This window comes from Macaca thibetana, chromosome 11 (assembly GCF_024542745.1).
Source record: "Macaca thibetana thibetana isolate TM-01 chromosome 11, ASM2454274v1, whole genome shotgun sequence".
NCBI lineage: Eukaryota > Metazoa > Chordata > Mammalia > Primates > Cercopithecidae > Macaca > Macaca thibetana.
In genome coordinates this window covers 75,946,740-75,966,472 of record NC_065588.1, presented here as the reverse complement: position 1 = coordinate 75,966,472, position 19,733 = coordinate 75,946,740, and the positions used below count along the sequence as shown (strand labels likewise).

The window sequence follows — 19,733 nt, the reverse complement described above, 5'->3', positions numbered from 1 at the left end:
TTTTTACAAGATGAAAAAATTCTAGAGATCTTTTGCACAACAATATGAATATAATTAAAAATACTGAACTATATACTCTAAAAAACAGTTTACATAGTAAATTTTACAATATGTGGTTTTTACCACAATTCTTAAAAGTTTTTAAATGATAGGCCGGGCATGGTGGCTCACGCCTATAATCCCAACACTCTGAGAGGCTGAGGTGGGAGGGTTGCTTGAGCCCAGGAGTTGAAGACCAACTTGGGCAACATAGGAGACCCTATCTCAACAGTAAATTTAAGAAATTAGTCAGATGTGGTGTTGCATGCGTGTAATCCCAGCTAACTGGGAGGCTGAGGCAGAAGGATCACTTGGGCCAGGAAGTCGAGGCTGTAGTGAGCTGTGATCATATCACTGCACTCCAGCCTAGGAAACAAAGTGACACCTCATGTCAAAAACAGTAATAATAATCAGTGATAACACCATGATTTTTAAAGACAAACGGAATGTGAGTGATTTCTGTGACTAGACTTTCTATTTTTAAAATTTAAATCAGTGAATGTAAGTGCAAACTATAAGGTGAGATGTATTATTTTTGTTTGATATGTAGACATTTTAGTTCATGAATAGCCATTTTACTGAATTGGAATATGTTGAAAATTGAAATTTATTCTTTAAAATTGTTAGTTGTTGTAAAACCAAAGAGTAAATCAAAATAAAACATTACTTTAAAAAACAATGGAAGGAGCAAAGTTGAAATTGGTTTTGCAGAGGAAATTTACATAGACTTTAGTAAAACATTTTTAGTCCAAAATAGGCTTAACAATTCCAAAAGTAACCTAGTAATTTTACAGTATCTCCAAAGATAAATATAATGGGAAATCACTAATATTTAAGAAGTTTAACAAACCATTCTGTATAGTTAAATTATAGAATTAGTGAGTATTTCAATAGAAGAAGAAAAGGCTAAATTTGACTACTGAAAAAGACTACTTTGGTCCCCAGTAAGAGTGTTTTACCCTATTAATCTTTTCACCATTTAAATAAGACTTTCTGGAACTTGAGTGTAGCATACCACTTGCTTGAGAAAATTAAATTTCCTATCACCTAACTGCTAACCTTAAAGGTATATAGCTAGATTTCCAGAAAGTAAATTTTAAACAAAATATGTATATACTGTTATGTATAAAGTACCTTAGGTGTTCATTTGTTTGCTTCTCATTGCCTCAGAAACAAAAATGAGTAAACTGCTTTGAGATATCATAGTAAACTCAACATTTCTTAATGTAAATATATTACTTCCTCCTGCTCAGTGGGTATATGTAATAGATATCTTTCTTAGTCCCTTTTTTTATTTTAATTAAAAAATATTGTAAGTGGTCATTGTAGGAAGTCACAGGAGATACCCATAAATTGCCACATGTAATTGCATGATGGATATGCCTTTGAAAATATACAGTGACTCTGTATTCTAGAACCTCTTTCTAAAACAACCTCAGTAAAATTAAAACACATGTAGAAAACAGATGTTACTTTAATAGTTTGAAAATGCTATTGATACTACATTAAATTTACTTAATCAGAGGTTAATAGTTTAATGAAAACATAAAAATTTAGTATGCCTATGTTTTTCTCTTTCTTTCTAGACGGATTCCATTTCTAGGTATGTTTTATTTATTTTTTAATTGACTTTTTTCTTATTTTTATCTTTGTTAAAAATGTTTTGCTAGGAATCTATGGATTTTGTAAGTTTATAGAATTATTTGATGATAAAAAAATTACAGAAATTTTGATGGCCTTATCATTGTTACTAGCTTTCTTTGTTAAAGGCTTTACTTCTAGATCACTAGTCAAAGCAAGTGAGATTTTTTCCCAAATCTCTACAACAGAGGTATTCCAAAGTTTCTTAGGTTAGTTCAACTATCTCATTATTAACATCAGGGACTGATAAAACCCACACTTGGCCAGAAATATATTTGATTAAGTATTCAGAATCTTCTCTTATGTAGCCCTGCTTTAGACAAAAGAGAACCAATGAAGACACTTTAAAAAATGTCATCTAGCTCAAGCCTGTAATCCTAGCACTTGGGGAGGCTGAGGCAGGAGCATCGCTTGAGTCCAGGAGTTGAAGACCAGAGTGGACAACATCAAGACTCCATCTCTACCAAAAAAAAAAAAAAAAAAAAAAAATTTTTGTCTTAATTATCCAGGCATGACTATATGCTCCTCTATTCCTAACTACTGGGGAGGCTGAGTCAGAAGTATCACTTGAGCCCCCAGGAGTTCAAGGTTATAGTGAGCTATGATTGTGCCAGTGCACTCCAGCCTGTACTCCTCACTGGACATAGTGAGACGCTGTGTCTTTAAAAAAACAAAACGAAACAAAAAAAAAGTGTCACCTAATTCAAAATTATCAATTTTTTCAGAGAACCTCCACTCTATCCTTGATTTTGATCTCCATTTCATTTCTCTTATCGTTGTTAACCACAGCCCTGTAAGACCAATAATAAATTTCTGTCTGCTGATGATTCTATTGAATTGAAATGCAGAGCCAATGGCATCTGTCAGAAAAGGTAATCTGAATTTCAGAACCAGATAATAAGAGAATCCTCCTTTACCAATAAGCTTTGTTTTTCCTGTTTAGGACAAAGCCATTACCTGTCACTTTGGATATACTTTATTTCATCAAATCTAAGACATTACTCATTTTTAGAACACCATTGTGTTACCTACTACTAAAAAAAGGAAAGGTGCTACCAATTAAACTAGAATGCATCGTCAATTGTAAGCCATTTTCTGGTTTTGAAAATATTAAAATGTGGGAGGAAACGTACAATTTAGAATATTAATCATATGAAACCAGTTTTGGCTTTTAAACATGGAAATGTTGACTCTCTTCCTCAATTAATGGAAATTAGTAGTATTAAAAAATAGCTGGGTGCAGTGGCTCATTCCTGTAGTCTCCCAACACTTTGGGAGGCTGAGGCATGTGAATTGCTTGAGCCCAGGAGTTCAAGACCAGCCTGGGCAACATGTTGAAACCCTATCTGTACCAAAAGTACAGAATTAGGCATGGTGGCATGTGCCTGTAGTCCCAGCAACCCAGGGGGCTGAGGTAGAAGAATCACTTGAGCCCGAGAAGTCAAGTGCAGTGAGCTGAGATCATGCTACTGCACTCCAGCCTGGCAGCAGAGTGAGACCCTATCTCAAAAAATAAAATAACTTCCCACTTATTATATATCACAAAAATTAATCAGATAACAGAGGGAGACTGTGACCTACACTTTTGAACTGTCAAGTTATATGTGTACTAGGATGTATGTTAATATAAGTTGTAAAAGCCTATAACAAGGTTTTTTATTTAAATCTTTTGAAGATATGAAACCAGTTCTACATCAGCTGGTGATCGATATGATTCCTTGCTGGGTCGCTCTGGATCATACAGTTACTTAGAAGAAAGAAAACCTTACAGCAGCAGGCTAGAAAAGGATGACTCAACTGACTTTAAAAAGGTACTTGGGTTATTTAGTTATATTTAATAAAAAATAAGTTATCTTTTATGTTGAGATACTCATATTCAAATGTTATTTTAAAAACTCATAATGAAATGAGTAAAATAACTTATTTTCATTTTCAGTTTTCGGCAAGTGATGGTAAGTAGAATGTAAATAGCTGTTTGTTTATTAAAGGGAAGAGAAAATCATCCAAGATGATTTTACATTTAAGTGTCTCAAGTCATTGCTATGATTGAGCTGGAAAGGAGCATTCAGTAAACAGGTGCACACAAGTGTATGCACACTTTGTTTCTTTGTTTGTTACTAGGAAGCAGCCAAACAGAAGATGGCTTTTCCTAAGAGAATATATTGATAGTTTTTCATAGGTAACTGAAAAACTTGGGGCAGCTCAAGTGCCATTAAGGATTGAAGTAATTAAGAAATAAATCCCAGAAACTCAATAATCTGGGATTCATTTATATATTCATATTTTGTGCTTCATAGTAAACAGAAAGTCTGTTGGAGAAGGAGAAAGCTTATGGCATTTGTACATGTCCCCAGTTATCTGGCAGCTGTTTGAATTACATACTTTTTTAAAAGCCAAGTTAGGGGAATGGGTGAGGGAGAGAATCATTTTACATTATGAATAAGATTCATCATTTATTCAATAAAGAATTGAACTGTGCTAAGTAGAGAGATTCTACTAATGGGCAAATGGAGATGAAGATGTTATCTTGCTCTCGTGGGCATCTTCCATGTAGTGGGGGAGAGAGACCTTATTATATAGTCATACTAATGAATGTATAATAAATAACGGAGACAGTTAACCTGAAGTAGAAAAGCAATTTTATAAAAGTATATAACAAAAGAAAGTAGATTGATTTCCTTGGCTGGGCACAGTGGCTCATGCCTGTAATCCCAGCACTTTGGGAGGCGAGGCAGGCAGATCACCTGAAGTCGGGAGTTCGAGACCAGCCAGACCAACATGGAGAAACCCCCTCTCTACTAAAAATACAAAATTACCCCGGGTGTGGTGGCGCATGTCTATAATCCCAGCTACTCAGGAGGCTGAGGCAGGAGAATCACTTGAACCCAGGAGGCAGAGGTTGCATTGAGCTGAGATCACACCATTGCACTCCAGCCTGGGCAACAAGAGGGAAACTCTATCTCAAAAAACAAAAAATTGATTTCCAAAGGAAGTGTGGTTTCAGCCAAACATGGAAGGATTACTAATAGTTAACTGGCAAAAATGGGAGAGAAAATTATTCCAAATGGAGTGGAACTACACGCACATAGACCTGGTGGGGGGAGAATACATGATGCATTGGAATAATTAAATTTTTATTATGGCTAGTAGGGGGAAGAAATATTTATTTGAGGCAGCAGTTGTGTAGGCTGAGACCGGATAATGCAGTGCCTTATAGGCCACTGTAAGATTTTGTGTATGCTAAGAACATCGGGAAGCCATTCAAGAGTTTTTAATTTGTGGGTGGAAATGGAATGGTTGGCCTATGAAAATGACGAGATTTTCATTTTGAAAAGTTAATTTTAGCTCCTATATACAAAACAGATTAGAGAGCGATCAGGGAATTAGAATAGTTTAGATAAGAGATGATCATAGCCAGAATTATGGTGGAAGTAGTAAAGCAGGGGTAAGGAAGAAGCAGTGTTAAGAAAGACAAAAAGCATTAGAAAAGGGGAAGGTCTTGGATCTTATCCCGGATTTGAAATATTTCAGGAAATACGTCATTTGCCTTTTAACTTTACTATAAGCAATATAGAAGTATAATGATAAATACAGCTGGTACTCCATCTCATTTCTGGGAATTCAAGAGAGAGTGATGGGCAGAAAATCTCACGGACTCCAAATAAAGATCACAGTGACTCCTTAGCCCTAGCTGCAGTTGCTGTGCAGGTATGTGGTCCCTCTTTATCAGATGACTGAATCTTTTTTAAGATAACCTGAAAAGTCCGATTTTTCTGTCAAGTCTTGATTTTTGAATGCTGGAACTAATTTTAAGACTTTATATGGGACAGACACACTTACATAACCAACAGTCTGTACTTTGCAACCATGAAGGATTTTTTAAATGTATCTTTTATAGCTCATATGGTACATTAAGCTGTTTTAATATTGCAAAGTAATCAATGAGAAATTTTAAAGTAATAGGAGAGCAGAAAAGTAATTTGTTCTTTTACCCTAATTTTTATAGCTTTATGAACAAATTCTAGCTGAAAATGAAAAGCTGAAGGCACAGCTACATGATACAAATATGGAACTAACAGATCTTAAATTACAGTTGGAAAAGGCCACCCAGGTTTGTATCCTTTTCTTTTTGTTACTCTCAAGGTAATGGTTGTGATTTATTCCATCTAAAAATGATATTAAAATTTTTTCTAATACTCTAAATAGAAGTTTGATAATTGATAATAGAAGATAATGCTGTTTTTGGATTATTTACTTTTTCTGAAGTAAATTTAAAAAATAGTCTTACAGTCAAAAGTCAACATATAAAAAGCTTTTTAATACCAATGTTGTGGTATGTCAAGGTTTTAAATGTTTATTTCCAGAATACCAAATGTAGCAAGGCATTAAAACATTAAAAGCATCTATACAGAATCATCTTATAGCCATATAAAAATTTTTATAAAAATTTTTATTTACTACAAATATTTTCTGTTTGTTCAAGTAAAGATTATTTTATATTGTAGTGCTGGAAGAAGGTAATTTTAATCATAACTCCTTTTGTAAGTTCCTTCTATGCAGCAGCCTAGAGAAGATAAATTTGAACAATAAAATTGGGATAGCCAAGCAAAACTCACAACCTTGTACATATGATCTGGCAATTGTTTCCCAAGCCACTTTTACATTTCCATGGAACATTAGTTCTGGGAAATAGGAATAGGTACATCTTCTCCTCGTTTCCCTCCTTTCAGAAAACAAAAAAAACTTTGTGATCAAAGAAACTAGGGAAATATTACATATTTTACATGTTAGAGACTTTACAGGGTCTATTTATTTGCTAAAGGCTCTAAGGCATCCTGTAATTTTTAAGAAAACAAACGTGTTCAATTTTAACCTGGGACTTTCTAGCATAAACGTACTTCTGCAGCACAACTCTTAGAATCCCGCTGAAAGCATGGATCTAAAAACAGCACGTCCAGATCTGTGAATGGGACTACATACTCTTTTTGATCAGTCTTTACACTCATCTTTTTCTTAATTTTTAAAAATTAATTATAATAAAACAACACCAAAACAAAAACCAACAAAGTTCATTCTATTTGTTGAACTTAAACTTGTTACCAGATCCTTCTTTTAACCATTGTTGTGTTGTAAAGCAATTGTCTGAGGACAGTAGATACTGTGCTAAACTTCCAGGGGCCAGGCTAACCTCACAAGGTTGTGAAGACTCCTCAGATTCCTTCATGTTGATGGAGGTTTTTGTAAAGATAAACAGAAAAGTAAAACAGAACAAGAATACGTTTCATAGTGAGATGTCATAAAAACTTACAGTGTCATACACATTAAAACTACTGACTTATATTTAGGCTTCATGGTAAGCTGTAATGTTTAGCAGAAAAGTTAACTAAGTAAAAATATCTAAACTGATGTTGGTGTTTTTTAATCAGTGAACTTGTCATCATCCTTCAGGTTGCATTAGTATCTTAGTGAGCCTGTATACATAAAAATATAATGAGCTCTCTGAGCATAGCTTCAGCTCTAGGGATTTCATTACAATGTTAGTTCTAAGTAACGATGTCCACTGCAGCCGGGCGCGGTGACTCATGCCTGTAATTCCAGCACTTTGGGAGTCCAAGGCAGGTGGATCGCCTGAGGTCAGGAGTTCGAGACCAGTCTGGCCAGCATAGTGAAACCTCATCTCTACTAAAAGTACAAAAAAAGTAGCTGAGTGTGGTGGTGGGCGCCTGTAGTCCCAGCTACTCGGGAGCTGAAGCAGGAGAATTGCTTGAGCCCGGGAGGTGGAGGTTGCAGTGAGCCAAGATCGTGCCACTGCACTCCAGCCTGGGTGACAGAGTGAGATTCCATCTCAAATAAATAAATAAATAAATAAATTTATTAAATAAATGCACTGCTTCCTACTATAGTGTTCTGTCATGGTGACTCAGCTCATCTGTGTCTCCACTACTTAATGCCTTCTCTGTGTTCTGCTTTGCTGCCTACTTCATTGTCATGTAATTATTCTGTCTCTCTCTCAGTCAAACCCTGCAAGAGAGGGGAATTGATAGAATTAGCCACTTACTACCCAGTATGGAGTAGCCTGTTTTGTTAGTGACCATTTCATAGGTCAATGGACAGAAAGTTGCCTGTGGATCGGGTATCAATTTCTGCTACCTGGCAAGAGAAGCAGGATTAAAAAGTATGACAGCTTCTGCCTTGGCAGGTACTCTGAGTATCATGTCCAGTATACTGAGTTAATAATGAGCAGTATAATTCATAAAAGTAAAACTGATAAGCATTAAAGTAAACTTTTGGGGTTCAACTTTCAGGCATTTATCCTGAATCTACTGTGAACTTTTCCACCTTTTTTTTGTTTGTTTGTTTTTTGGCATTGATTGACTTTGTAACTTTTCACAAATATACAAATATTTGCATCAGATATTTGCCACAAATAGCAGTGGCAGTTTTGATAGTTGCATGAAATTAATCTTGAAGTTTAGGTCTATTTGATAGTATTTAGCCAAGAGACTCTGGAATCCTTGACTCTTGCCCTAGCTCAGGTACTCTCCTTCCCGTATCATCTCCAAGGAAGGGAAAAAATATGCCAGCCTACCAGAACCAGTCTGCTGAATACCACTTTGCCAAATGACCAGTTCACCAGATTTACTCATTGTGATTTTAACAGCTTTAACTGGAATGTTTAACAAGAAAGTTAACTAAGTAAAAAATACTATCTAAACTGATGTTGATGTTTTCTAATCAATGAAATTGGCAAACCACATATAATTGCTAAAATGTTCCCATATGAAAAAATCTCCAATGAAATGCTATTTTTCCATGTTTTGTTAATTTACGTGTGATGTTATTATTTTGGCTATTTGATTTTTTTCAGGTGCTTTTGAATATTATTTAAAGATTTTTCGGTTTTGTAAAGAGTTTCTATGATTTATTTTTAAATCCTCAAGTGGCGTTATCAGCCTTTGTTTTATATTTCTAGCAATTAAATGTTTAAATTCAGAACCAAAAATAAATGAGAATTAACTGAACAGTCTCATTCATATTTAATTTTTTTTTTTTTTTAATGGATACAGCGTCTCGCTTTGTCACTCAAGCTGGAGTGCAGTAGCACAATCAGGGCTCTCTGCAGCCTCAATATCCCTGGCTCAAGCAATCATCCCACCTTATCCTCCCAGGTATTTGGGACTACAGGCAATGCCACCACATCTGTTTAATTTTTCAATTTTTATTTCTTTATTTATTTATTTTTTTTTTTTTGTGGAAACAGGGTTTCACTGTGTTGCCCTGGCTGGTCTTGAACTCCTGGGCTCAAGTGATCCGCCCACCTCAGCTTCACAAAGTGTTAGAATTACAGGTGTGAGCCACTATACCCAGCCTCATATTTGAAATTCTGAACTGAATTTCTTACAAGAAGCAATTGGAATATTGACTTTCATGTTTCCAGAAAGAGTACGCACAAAAGCTTGAAGCCATTTAAAATAAGAGAAAGAGTAAGAAAACCTGGCCATGACTAGTTCTTTAAATGTTACACACCATAACCATTAAAATTGTGAAAGAGGAATCAAAAAGTGACTTGGTTACAAGTCCTAGAGATACTAAAACATGAATACTGAAAGGGTTGGCATTAAAGAAAATTATGTAAAGAAATATTTTTTAAATTACCACATTGAACAGTGAAATTATGTTTAATCAATATGTTTTTAAAGCATATTTTATGGTTAGCACTCATAAAGCATTCTTGTTAAAGTGGTCAAAAATTATTTTTGGTAAATTAGTAAAATAGGTTATTCAGCAAGTTGGCTTTTGAGGAATTCATTTTCAGCAAATTGACCAGGAATTCCAAGGGAGATGTTTGTATAGATATCAATGTAAATAAGATCTAAGATGCCACTTTTTTTTTTGTTGTTGTTGTTGTTGTTAAACTGGGCCTGTGGTCAATGTCCAGAGCTCTCTAATCTCTAGTACAGGATACAACATGTGGCTAAAACCCAAGGTGCTTTTCCATCCCTTAAAGCCAAGCTTAAATATCAGGATTTTATCAACTTTGAGCTGGTCACATAGTACAGGAAGTGGAAAAAATGAAAGGCCTGAGCTCACCAGCAGAAGAAAGCTGTACAGCTAGAATTTCTTGTGAGTGAAAGTGGATGTGAACCAATTGTGGAGCATGGATGATTGGAAAAGAAACCTCTAGAATGTGAGCCAAGACCAAGATAGCTGTGGGAGAAGATAAAAAGGCCAGTTTACTGGTCTGGCTGCATGGATACAGAGTCACTCAACCTGGTAATGAATATATTTCAATCAAGGTCCTGGAATCTGACCATTGTGATTAGCCACTCCTGATGGTGTAGGAAAAGAAAGAATTTCGGCTTCAGAAAGAAAGCTACAGTTTTTTTGTTTTTGTTTTTCTTCCACAGTACTCACTCACTTACCCTCACGCCCAACTAAACTATGAAAGTTCCTGGGGAAAAGTGATAGAGAACATAAAATGAGAGGTCTGGTTACCATTCTATTTCTAAACATTCGTTTCACTCTTTATTATTTTAATACAAATCCTGTTTTCTCTTTGCTTTACTCATGAACCTGTGTTTTACTCCACTTGAATATTGTGATTTAATACCCATTAACAGAGAATTACTGTGGTCACCCCTCAATCTTTTTTGCACTTACCTCTTTCATAATTTCTTACTTCGTTGCAGAGACAAGAAAGATTTGCTGATAGGTCACTGTTGGAAATGGAAAAAAGGGTAAGTGTCCCGCTTATTAAATAATTATTTTTTTCTTGTTTTAGGTAAACAATGGTAGGTTTTTTGTTTTTGTTTTGTTATTATGGGTGACAGTTTTAATTAGTTTAAATTAATATTTATTGAGTTAATGTATTTTACAGCAACTTAGCTTCTTTATAGAATTCTATAGGGTCTCTAGGTATGAAATGACCTTGTTAAATAAAATTTAATTTACCACATAATTATTTTAATGAATTAAAAAAAACTATCTTGCCTTGATTCTGAAATGTACTATACACATTTTGATAGTGAATTTGATATTCTTGAAATGCTGTTTATCTCTTATGGTATGTACCTAAAATGTTTTAATCATAAATACATTTATTTTAATTATTTATAAACCTAAAATACTTCTGTTTTTGAAATAAAGTTTTTAAATCTGGAACATCAAATTTTCAAATTCTTTTTAAGGTAAATTTAATAATTTTTTTAAATTTCGAGTTGAAATATTTAACTTAGGATATTTTAAACAAAAAAATTGATTACAAGAAAATCCTTATGCCACTTGATGTCTTTCTGCAATTTTTTATTGACTGTAATACATTCACTTGTATTTCTCTTCAGTTATTGTTGCTCAAAGGTCTAGGAGTAGTCATAGGAATAAATTTACAAGTTTAGCCTGATCAGTTGAGAATGTATAAATGATCCAAAAGTTAAAGTGCCCAAAGATTGTTTGTAGTGTAGCTGAGCAGTAGCTAGACTTGGTAGGGTTTCGACCACAGAAGAAATGGCAGGCTGGTAGCTATGATCAAAGAGTAAATTCTCAGGAGCTATTGATATAAAAACATTTTTCTTCCATTCTGTTTTAAAAATAACCAATTTGCCTTTTTCACCCAAAAAAAAGAGAAATGGTTAAAAAAAATAAAGAATATAAAAATAGTCTTTTAATGTCTGTGTCATTTGCTAGTTGTACCTTGCAGTAGCTACCATTTTATTATGATTTCTGCAAGTTTTAAAAATTAGTGTTCTGAGCCATGTTTTCAAAATGGACATAACTAATAATTGCTAAAATAGTGTTTTAATAAATTTAATATTGATTATTATTTCCTGTTAGAATATTTAACTGTTACTGAATTTTATCTCCAGGATAAGCAGAAATAATAAAATCAGTTCTTTGTTATACTAACGGTTGAGATGAAAGGCATAGTAACAAACTGTACTTAAAGTAATATTTGTTTTTCAAATACAATCACAATTTCAAATATTTAATTTTTCTTATGAAAGTAATATGTTTATTGCAGAAACTTTAGCAAAAGAAGAAAATATTAAATTATCCGTAATCTGTCATGCAGAGATAGCTGATATTTTGATACTTTTTTTTTTTTTTTTCTAACATATACGTGATGCAGACACATTCATATTCTGACAGGTTCACCTGACCTCCTTTTTCTGCTTGTCAAATGCAGATAAATTACAAAGTAGCTAATCCACTCTCTATAATCATGGTATTAATAGTAAACTGCTAACATTTATTCAGCATTCCCTATATCGAGCAGGCACAAAATTGAACAGTTTACATGCATTTTCTCTCAACCATATTTTTTTTTTCCTTGTGGTTTTGTTTGTTTGTTTTTTAAAGAGATAGGATATTGTTCTGTCACCCAGGCTGGAGTACAGTGGTACAATCACGACTCACTGCATCCTCCAATTCCTGGGTTCAGCTCTGTCACCCAGGCTGGAGTACAGTGGCACAGTCATGGCTCACTGCATCCTCCAATTCCTGGGTTCAAGCAATCCTCCCACATCAGCTTCCAGAATAGCTGGCACTACAGGTGCCTGCCTCCACACCCAGCTATTTTTTTAATTTCTTTTTGGAGACAAGGTCTCACTTTTTTGCCCAGGCTGGTCTTGAACTCGTGGCTTTATGCTATCCTTCCACCTAGGCCTCCCAAAGTGCTGGGATTACAGGCTTGAGCCATTGTGCCTGGCCAATTATATTTTTTAATGTTAATACATTTGTCAAATATAAGAAATTTCGTACCATTTACAGTTGTCAATTTCATTGAGCTAATAGAATCAGGCAGTCGGGTGTAGTTTTCTTGTCTTACTTTACCACTAAGTTAAAATCTTGAAGACACCTAATAAAATTGAGGCTCATAGGGAGATTACCTCTCAGAAGAAATATTCTATTTCTGATATTTTGCGAAGTGGTAAAGATCAAATATGACACTTTATGTGCTAGTATTTTGAGAAGTGTGATGATTTCTATGAATTTGTCATGACTGTATTAATTTACTAGAAGAAAGATCTATGTATTGAAAATAATGTTTTTGTCTATATAATGTTTAGGCATGCTGATGTTAGAATAGCATGGTACTTAAAAGATGATGAGTAGGATTCTATCTACTTTTAAAATCCCATACCCTAAAAACATTAACATTTACAGTAAATGTACTGCTTGACTAAATATCAGCATTTGTTATTAATCTGGGAAAGAATGTCTTGGAAATAGTTTCAGTGTGATTAAACTAAATTTAAATGGTTTGTATCTGAAAGGTGACCGGCAAGAGTCAGTATCTTCTGGGCGGTATGACCTAACCAGTTTTACAGCTCATCAATTACTGCTGCTTGCTTTTTGCATAACACCCCAGAATGCTTATCATTTAAGGGAGAATAAAACAGTACACTGCAGTAATGTGTTGTGTGTTGGCTTTGCCTGTCACTCTTTGAAAGAAGTTTAAAATAAATGCTGCAGTTGCTTCTCTATTAGATTCACCGCATTAATGCTACACATAATGTCAACCTAAATATAAAGCTATAAAGTCAGTTGGATAAATAATAGCTAGTACACGTTGTGGGTGGTGGAAACGAGCTTTTCTTACATTCCTCTGAAATTGCAAAATACACATATTTTAGGCATGTTTGCTTCTTGCTTTTCTGCTTCTATCACTGTAATATGATTGCATCTTTGTGTGAGTTTTGTTTTTCTTTTCTGTACGGTCTTCAGTCTTGAGTATTGATTCACTCTAAGTTTTACATGAACTAAAAAAGTAGTTTGAACATGTTATATAGCATCCTCCCAGAAAGTCAAAGCTTTGAATTAAGAGCTTGCACTAAGGAAAAAGATCTTCATATTTATTTTTCTCAAATTTTGGAAAGCTCTTTACATATCACTGGCATCACATCTTTTCTACACTGCTCCTGATTGGACCTTTAATTCTGAAGTATCACTATTTCACAGTATAGAAGAAGACTTAAGAATATAATAATTATATAACTAACATTGATACCTTAAATTGATCTAGGAACGAAGAGCTCTAGAAAGAAGAATATCTGAAATGGAAGAAGAGCTCAAAGTAAGTAAACTATGTTATTTATGAGAGATAGTGCTGTTTATGTATTAATGTTTAAAATACTATTAAAGATAGGGTTTACATTAATTGTTCTCAAAGCTGATTACCCAATTTGTGAACTGTCTATATCTGGTGCTTCTCTTTCTTCCTGAATCCAGGTTCTAGTGAGCGAGAAGAGAGTCTAAAATCCAAATCTTAACACCTGTGAAAAAAGGAGAAAAATAAAATAAAAAATAAAACCCAAATTATTTTGATAATCAATTTGTGTCACACTTTTGCTGTTCATGTATAGAAAAACTTAATAATAATAATAGGATATAGGATGTATTATTTATTCATGTTTCTGTATACTTTTATGTTTCTTGGTGAGTAAGTAGTGGAGGGGGATACTATAAAATGTTCTCCTTTGAAAGTAAAGGACATTAGGGGAGTGAACAGTCAGAGCTGTATTTTGTCAAACTCCATATTATCTGTAGAAATAATTATGTTTTGAATGTCTTCACAAGAAAAGTAGCATAGTTAATTGATTACCTCTTACCATATTGTCTTTCATAAAATATCTTTATCACATTGTGAATTAATGAACCAATGCATAGTATATTATACCCACAGAATTAGTAGTTCAGGATTTAGATGTTTCAGTATTAAATTGTTTGGTTCATTATTAGACCATTATTATTCAATGGCTTTGAAGATTGGAGACAAATCTTTTGTATTTTGTTTGCTTATATATTATTTAGTTTGAAATAGAATTTTAGGAATACATTGTTTACCTTTCTGAATCTCTTATTCTTTTAAGACGTATTATTTTTAAAAAATTATTACCTGTGATTATATTCTTACTATACGCTTTTCCATTTTCTTATTTTTTATTCCTATTTCTTTATATTCTGATTCCTGCAGAACCTGCACCAAATAAAGCAAATTCAATCTCTGAGAGAGTTAAATGAGCGACTGCTGACTGAGAATAGGGCCTTGACAAGAGTGGTAGCCAAGCGCTCAGGGTTCTATAGGCAACTGCAGTCTGTGAACCTATAATTTTTAGTTTCATCATTTCTTCTTGGTAGAGCCAGGCAGGTGTTTTTATATTAGTAGGCGTGTTTTGTAAGAGCTCACTTTTACAAATTAATGCCATTGTGTCTGGAGCATATCATATAACTAATTATGCATGGCTGCTTAGAATGTTACAAATTGTCACTAATTATATATTGCAGTTGATGAACTACACTAAAATTAGGGATGATTTTGGAATTTAAGTTGAAGACTTATTTGTACTTTTGTAAAGCTTTTGCACATTTTTTAGCTGTACAGATATTTTAGGACTTAAAATATGTTATTTACAGTTCTTTACTAGAGAGAAAACATAAACAGTATATAACATTTTACATATAATATATTTTGAAGCTGAAGATTAAGCATGCATTACCTGTTTTTCAAAATAATGTCATTTGATGTCAGAACCACATTAGTTTATAGTCATTCAGTTTTCTATTATAAATATTAAAATGAATAAACTCAAGATTACTATATTTTATATCTAAAGATTCTGAACACAGATAAGAATGCGTTAGTTCCACATAAAATTAAATCTTCCTAAAGATTTTGCTTAAGGTAGTTTTGCAAATAGAAGTTCTACTTTTATCTAGTTAGATAATCTAATACATTTTGAAAACTAAGGAAAGAGAACTATTTTGGAAAGTATGGTTTAAGGACCAAAAATATGAGCTATTTCATTTCTTAGTGAAACTGGCAAAGAACATACAATTTTAATTGTCCTTAGTAGACTATTCAGTTAACTTGTAATATTTTCATCCCCTTCATCAGTTTGTCTGTAAAACAGCAGAAAATTGAGATGCATTGTTTGAAGATATGAGGCTATTTGCTTCAAAATTGGTTATTGTTGTAATGGTTGGATCATAGATGCAGACTTACTACTTTAGCTTACACATGATATACTATTCTAATAATAGTAATTACTTGTTACCATTTAATAAGCATCTGTTCGGGATCGGACATTGTATTAGGCGTCTTAAACTGAGGTACAATAGGTGAATCCTTTAAGGAATTTTAATAATTTAGAACAAGTCTAACTTCTTCAATATTTTCCTAGGTAGTTTGGCTTTCTTGTGGAACAATGTTAAGTATTATGATTTTAGGTCTGACATATATAAAGCAAAAGTCTTTGGTTTGGGTGCTGACAGGAACCTCTTTTAAGAGCCTATCCTAACAAAAACCGGCTTCATTGTCTTGGCTGCTCGAATGTGGTGTGCTTGTGAGTCATAAAATCAAGTGATTTAGTAAATTGCAATGGAAAATTTGGAGAGAATAAACCTTTCATTCCAGCATTTATGAAACTAATTAGCTTTACAAATCCAGGTGTGTTTTTTTTTTTTCCTTCTTCCTGATACATGTTTTAGATACTAGAAATATATATAACTGACAAAGCTTGATCATGTGTTTTGTGGTGAAAATATAACATTTATTAAAAATAATGTTTTATCTATTTATTGAAGGTAAATCTTCAATTTTTCTCTTTACAGATGTTACCAGACCTAAAAGCAGACAACCAGAGGCTAAAGGATGAAAATGGGGCCTTGATCAGAGTTATAAGCAAACTTTCCAAATAAAAAAAGAAAAAAAAAAGCAGCAAGTAATGGAATTGCACATATTAGTAACCCAGTGGACCATAATTGGCAGTCACTGGAAGCCTGGGAAGAATCCTTGGAGACTGTCATTTTCGGATATCCTGCCAAATGCCCTCTTATCTAGAATTTTTATTTCATTTTGTTTAATTTTCTGGGGTGTTTTTGTTGTTGTTGGTTGTTTTTTTGTTTTTGTTTTTTTTTTTTAATCAAGACCATTGTTTCATGTTAATGCAGCTGCTGAGAAGAATTTTTTTTAATGACTGAGAAAACTTGTTTACAGCTCCAGCATATAAGGAAAGTGTTCAAGGCCAGATATGCCTCAGATATTTAACCAGTAAGCCTTAGTTGTACATAAATACTTTTGTGTCAACAAAAACCTTCAGCTCTCACAGAAGACAGTTACTCAACATTTTTTGATGTGCCACAGTTTCCAGTTTTTCGATATTTAAATTTTTTTGGCTTTTCATCTAAGTTTGGGTTTGTATTTTTTCCTTCTAAACTCTTCATGTGGCAGAGTCTTCTATGTTTTCACAGCTTTTTCATTTACAGATAAGAACACTTGCTCTTCTGTGATTATTGTCATGTATTAGGCTAATGCTGTGTTGTCTCCCACCTGGAACTGAATTGCTTGGTGGAACATATGCTTTCACTGTTTGTGCAATATGCATTTATTTCTTACATGAATGCTTTAAAGTCATTTGAGATTAGATCTTTTAATTCCTATTTTCTGCTTCATTGGTCACTTTTTTGTTTTTATTGTAGTATAAGATGTTAGATTCTGTAATCTTCACATTCATTTTAGCAGGTACTGAGTGATGCTGTATATACAAATAAGTGTATTGTTTTGATTTTTAGACCACCACATGGCATGCTTGACTATTTCTTATTTCAAATGTCTGCTAATGCAGAGTAGGCTACTCCATGATAGTGTTAAAAAACAAAATTTGCTAACAATGTGATATAAAGACTTTAAAAGTTACACATTATGTGGAGCCCTATCTTTACAAAAGTTTCCTACTGTAAAATGCTTTTATTTTCAGTTTTCATTTGATAGTACTCAACCATAATTAAACTTGCATAAGATAATTGCTTTACATTTCACATACCTATATTTATCTGAGTGCTGTCTAAAACTGTTGTGCTAGCCAAAGTAATGCTATGAAATCATTTGCAGAATTAACCCGTGAGTTAATGTTAAATGCACTGTTATTGCCATGTGAAGAGGCATCGACTTTGATACCACCATCATGTTCAGACCATTTTATACATTTCAGTGGCCTTTTTTTTAAGGAAAAAAAAAGCGCAAAACCAAGTACATAGTGAAGATGGCTTTTATTTGGACAAATAGCTTTTATATTTTCATTAAACCATGCAAAAAATACTACATCTTTCTGGCACATAACTGTCTCCTTAACCACTGAACAGTTCAGCCATTTGAATAAATTGTACATTGTAAAGCTTATAGTAGCTGATTGTATTATTGATTGTATTGTATACTATATTAAATGTGAATTTGTACCCCTTCATTTTAAAAGGTCATTGTGTTCTACTGCCTATTTTAGATTACTTTGGGGTTGGGGAAGGGTGTTTTGGTAAGCAGGATTTTAAGTCCTCTCTCTCTTGATTGGTTTTATGAAGATATAAGGTTATGCTCTTACTACCAAGCTCAGGATTCTTGATTTTAAAGGTACAAGGATACTTGTGGGAGTTTTATTTTTGGTTATATTTGAACTGTATGAATGGTGGGTCTGAATATTGAGAATTTCCATGGTCTTATGTGGAGGTAAAATATACAGATAACTGATCAGTTTGAGTGACCGCAACATGTTCTGGTTGCACAACAGTTAGGCATGCTATGGTTTATATTTGTGAAGTTTGGATGCCTGTGAAGAATGATTAAATACATGTTTCTAATATTTTAGTGTTTTGTATTTAGGTTATTTATTCTTTGTATCTAAAACTGAACAGCTACTGTGCTATATTGATTTTATTGGTAGTATTGAGCAGACCTTGTTTCTGCATGAAACTAGTTGCAAAACCCACTATTTTGGAAATAAAAATGTATTTTGACATATACAAATAAAATGAATAAAACTATTTTAAATGTGTGAACTTTTAATGAAGACATTTTAAATTTTGTTCTGAGATATTTAAATTCTGCATGGGTATTTTTTCACTGGTTGCTTTACTTGGATACCAATTTGAATAATTTCTGAAACTGTAATATTGTGATAATTTGCACAGCGTTGTACATGCACATCTGTAAATGCAATCTTAATTGCCATATTTATGCAATCTGTGTACCAATTTGGACAAATGTTTATATATTTTACATAAAGCTGTCTGTATGCAGAATCTGAGAACTAGTTTTTTTATGATAATAAGTGGGTAAAAATAATAACAGTGAGTTTCAGGGTAGTTGCTTTGTAGCAGATTTCGCTTCCATAAACATTCTGTTTTTTTAAAAATAAACCTGTGCTTTTTCTTATCTGCAAACATAGGCTTAGTGATACATATAAAGGTAATATTCCATTGAAACATACAATTTACTTTAATATTAGATCATTTTCCAGTTTAGATTTGTCCAAGGTTCAACCTGCTAACCCATCTATAACTAAGAGGCACTTTTAGCCAGGTGTGGATGGGAGGCCCAGGCGGGAGGATTACCTGAGGACAGGAGTTTGAGACCACCCTGGCCAACAGGACGAAACCCCGTTTCTACTAAAAATAAAAAATTAGCCAGGTATGATGACACGCGCCTGTAATCCCAACTGCTCAGGAGGCTGAGAGGAGAATTGCTTGAACCAGGCAATTCACTGAGGTTGCAGTGAGCCGAGATCATGCCACTGCACTTTAGCCTGGGCAACTGAGTGAGACTCCGTCTCCAAAAAAAGAAAAAAAAAAAGAGGCACTTTTGATTTTGGAACTTGGATAGAGGACTGGTAGTAAGCCTAAATTAATACAACAAGGATTGAATTCTATTGTTTCTATTTCCAGTATTTTACCTATTCATGCTTAGAATGGTAGGTTTTACTGTTATGTGTCCTACAAGAGTATTCGTATAAAAGAGTAAGGTAGATATTTTCTAATCCATTAGGCTAACTTTATTCTTTTGCTTAAAAGTATATTGCTACTTAGTCTTCCTTGGTTAAACTGAGACAGTCATGACTTCCAATCCCAACATATTTCCCATAGGACATAATAAATAGCTTTGTAGATTATCTTTCACTTTGACATTATAAGCAGAATACACAGCAAACTCCACTAAAAATTATTAACTATTTATTAGCTCTGTCTTGCTAATGATAACCTTTGTTTGCAAAGATGAAAGCTGGCTG

The 19,733-nt window shown here is 33.6% G+C and overlaps 1 protein-coding gene across 10 annotated transcripts in view; it reads left to right on the top strand.

Moving 5' to 3' along the window:
- The window catches only part of PPP1R12A (protein phosphatase 1 regulatory subunit 12A), a 162,583-nt gene extending 144,091 nt beyond the window's left edge, over positions 1-18,492 (top strand). For all 10 annotated transcript variants that reach the window (XM_050749246.1, XM_050749243.1, XM_050749240.1 and 7 more), the window contains 6 exons: positions 1,626-1,642; positions 3,356-3,491; positions 5,687-5,791; positions 10,371-10,418; positions 13,703-13,753; positions 16,291-18,492. In XM_050749246.1, the coding sequence (XP_050605203.1) occupies positions 1,626-1,642; positions 3,356-3,491; positions 5,687-5,791; positions 10,371-10,418; positions 13,703-13,753; positions 16,291-16,377 (444 nt within the window). In that variant the 3' untranslated portion in view covers positions 16,378-18,492. The remainder of the gene's footprint in view (positions 1-1,625; positions 1,643-3,355; positions 3,492-5,686; positions 5,792-10,370; positions 10,419-13,702; positions 13,754-16,290) is intronic.
- Positions 18,493-19,733: the final 1,241 nt, after the last annotated feature.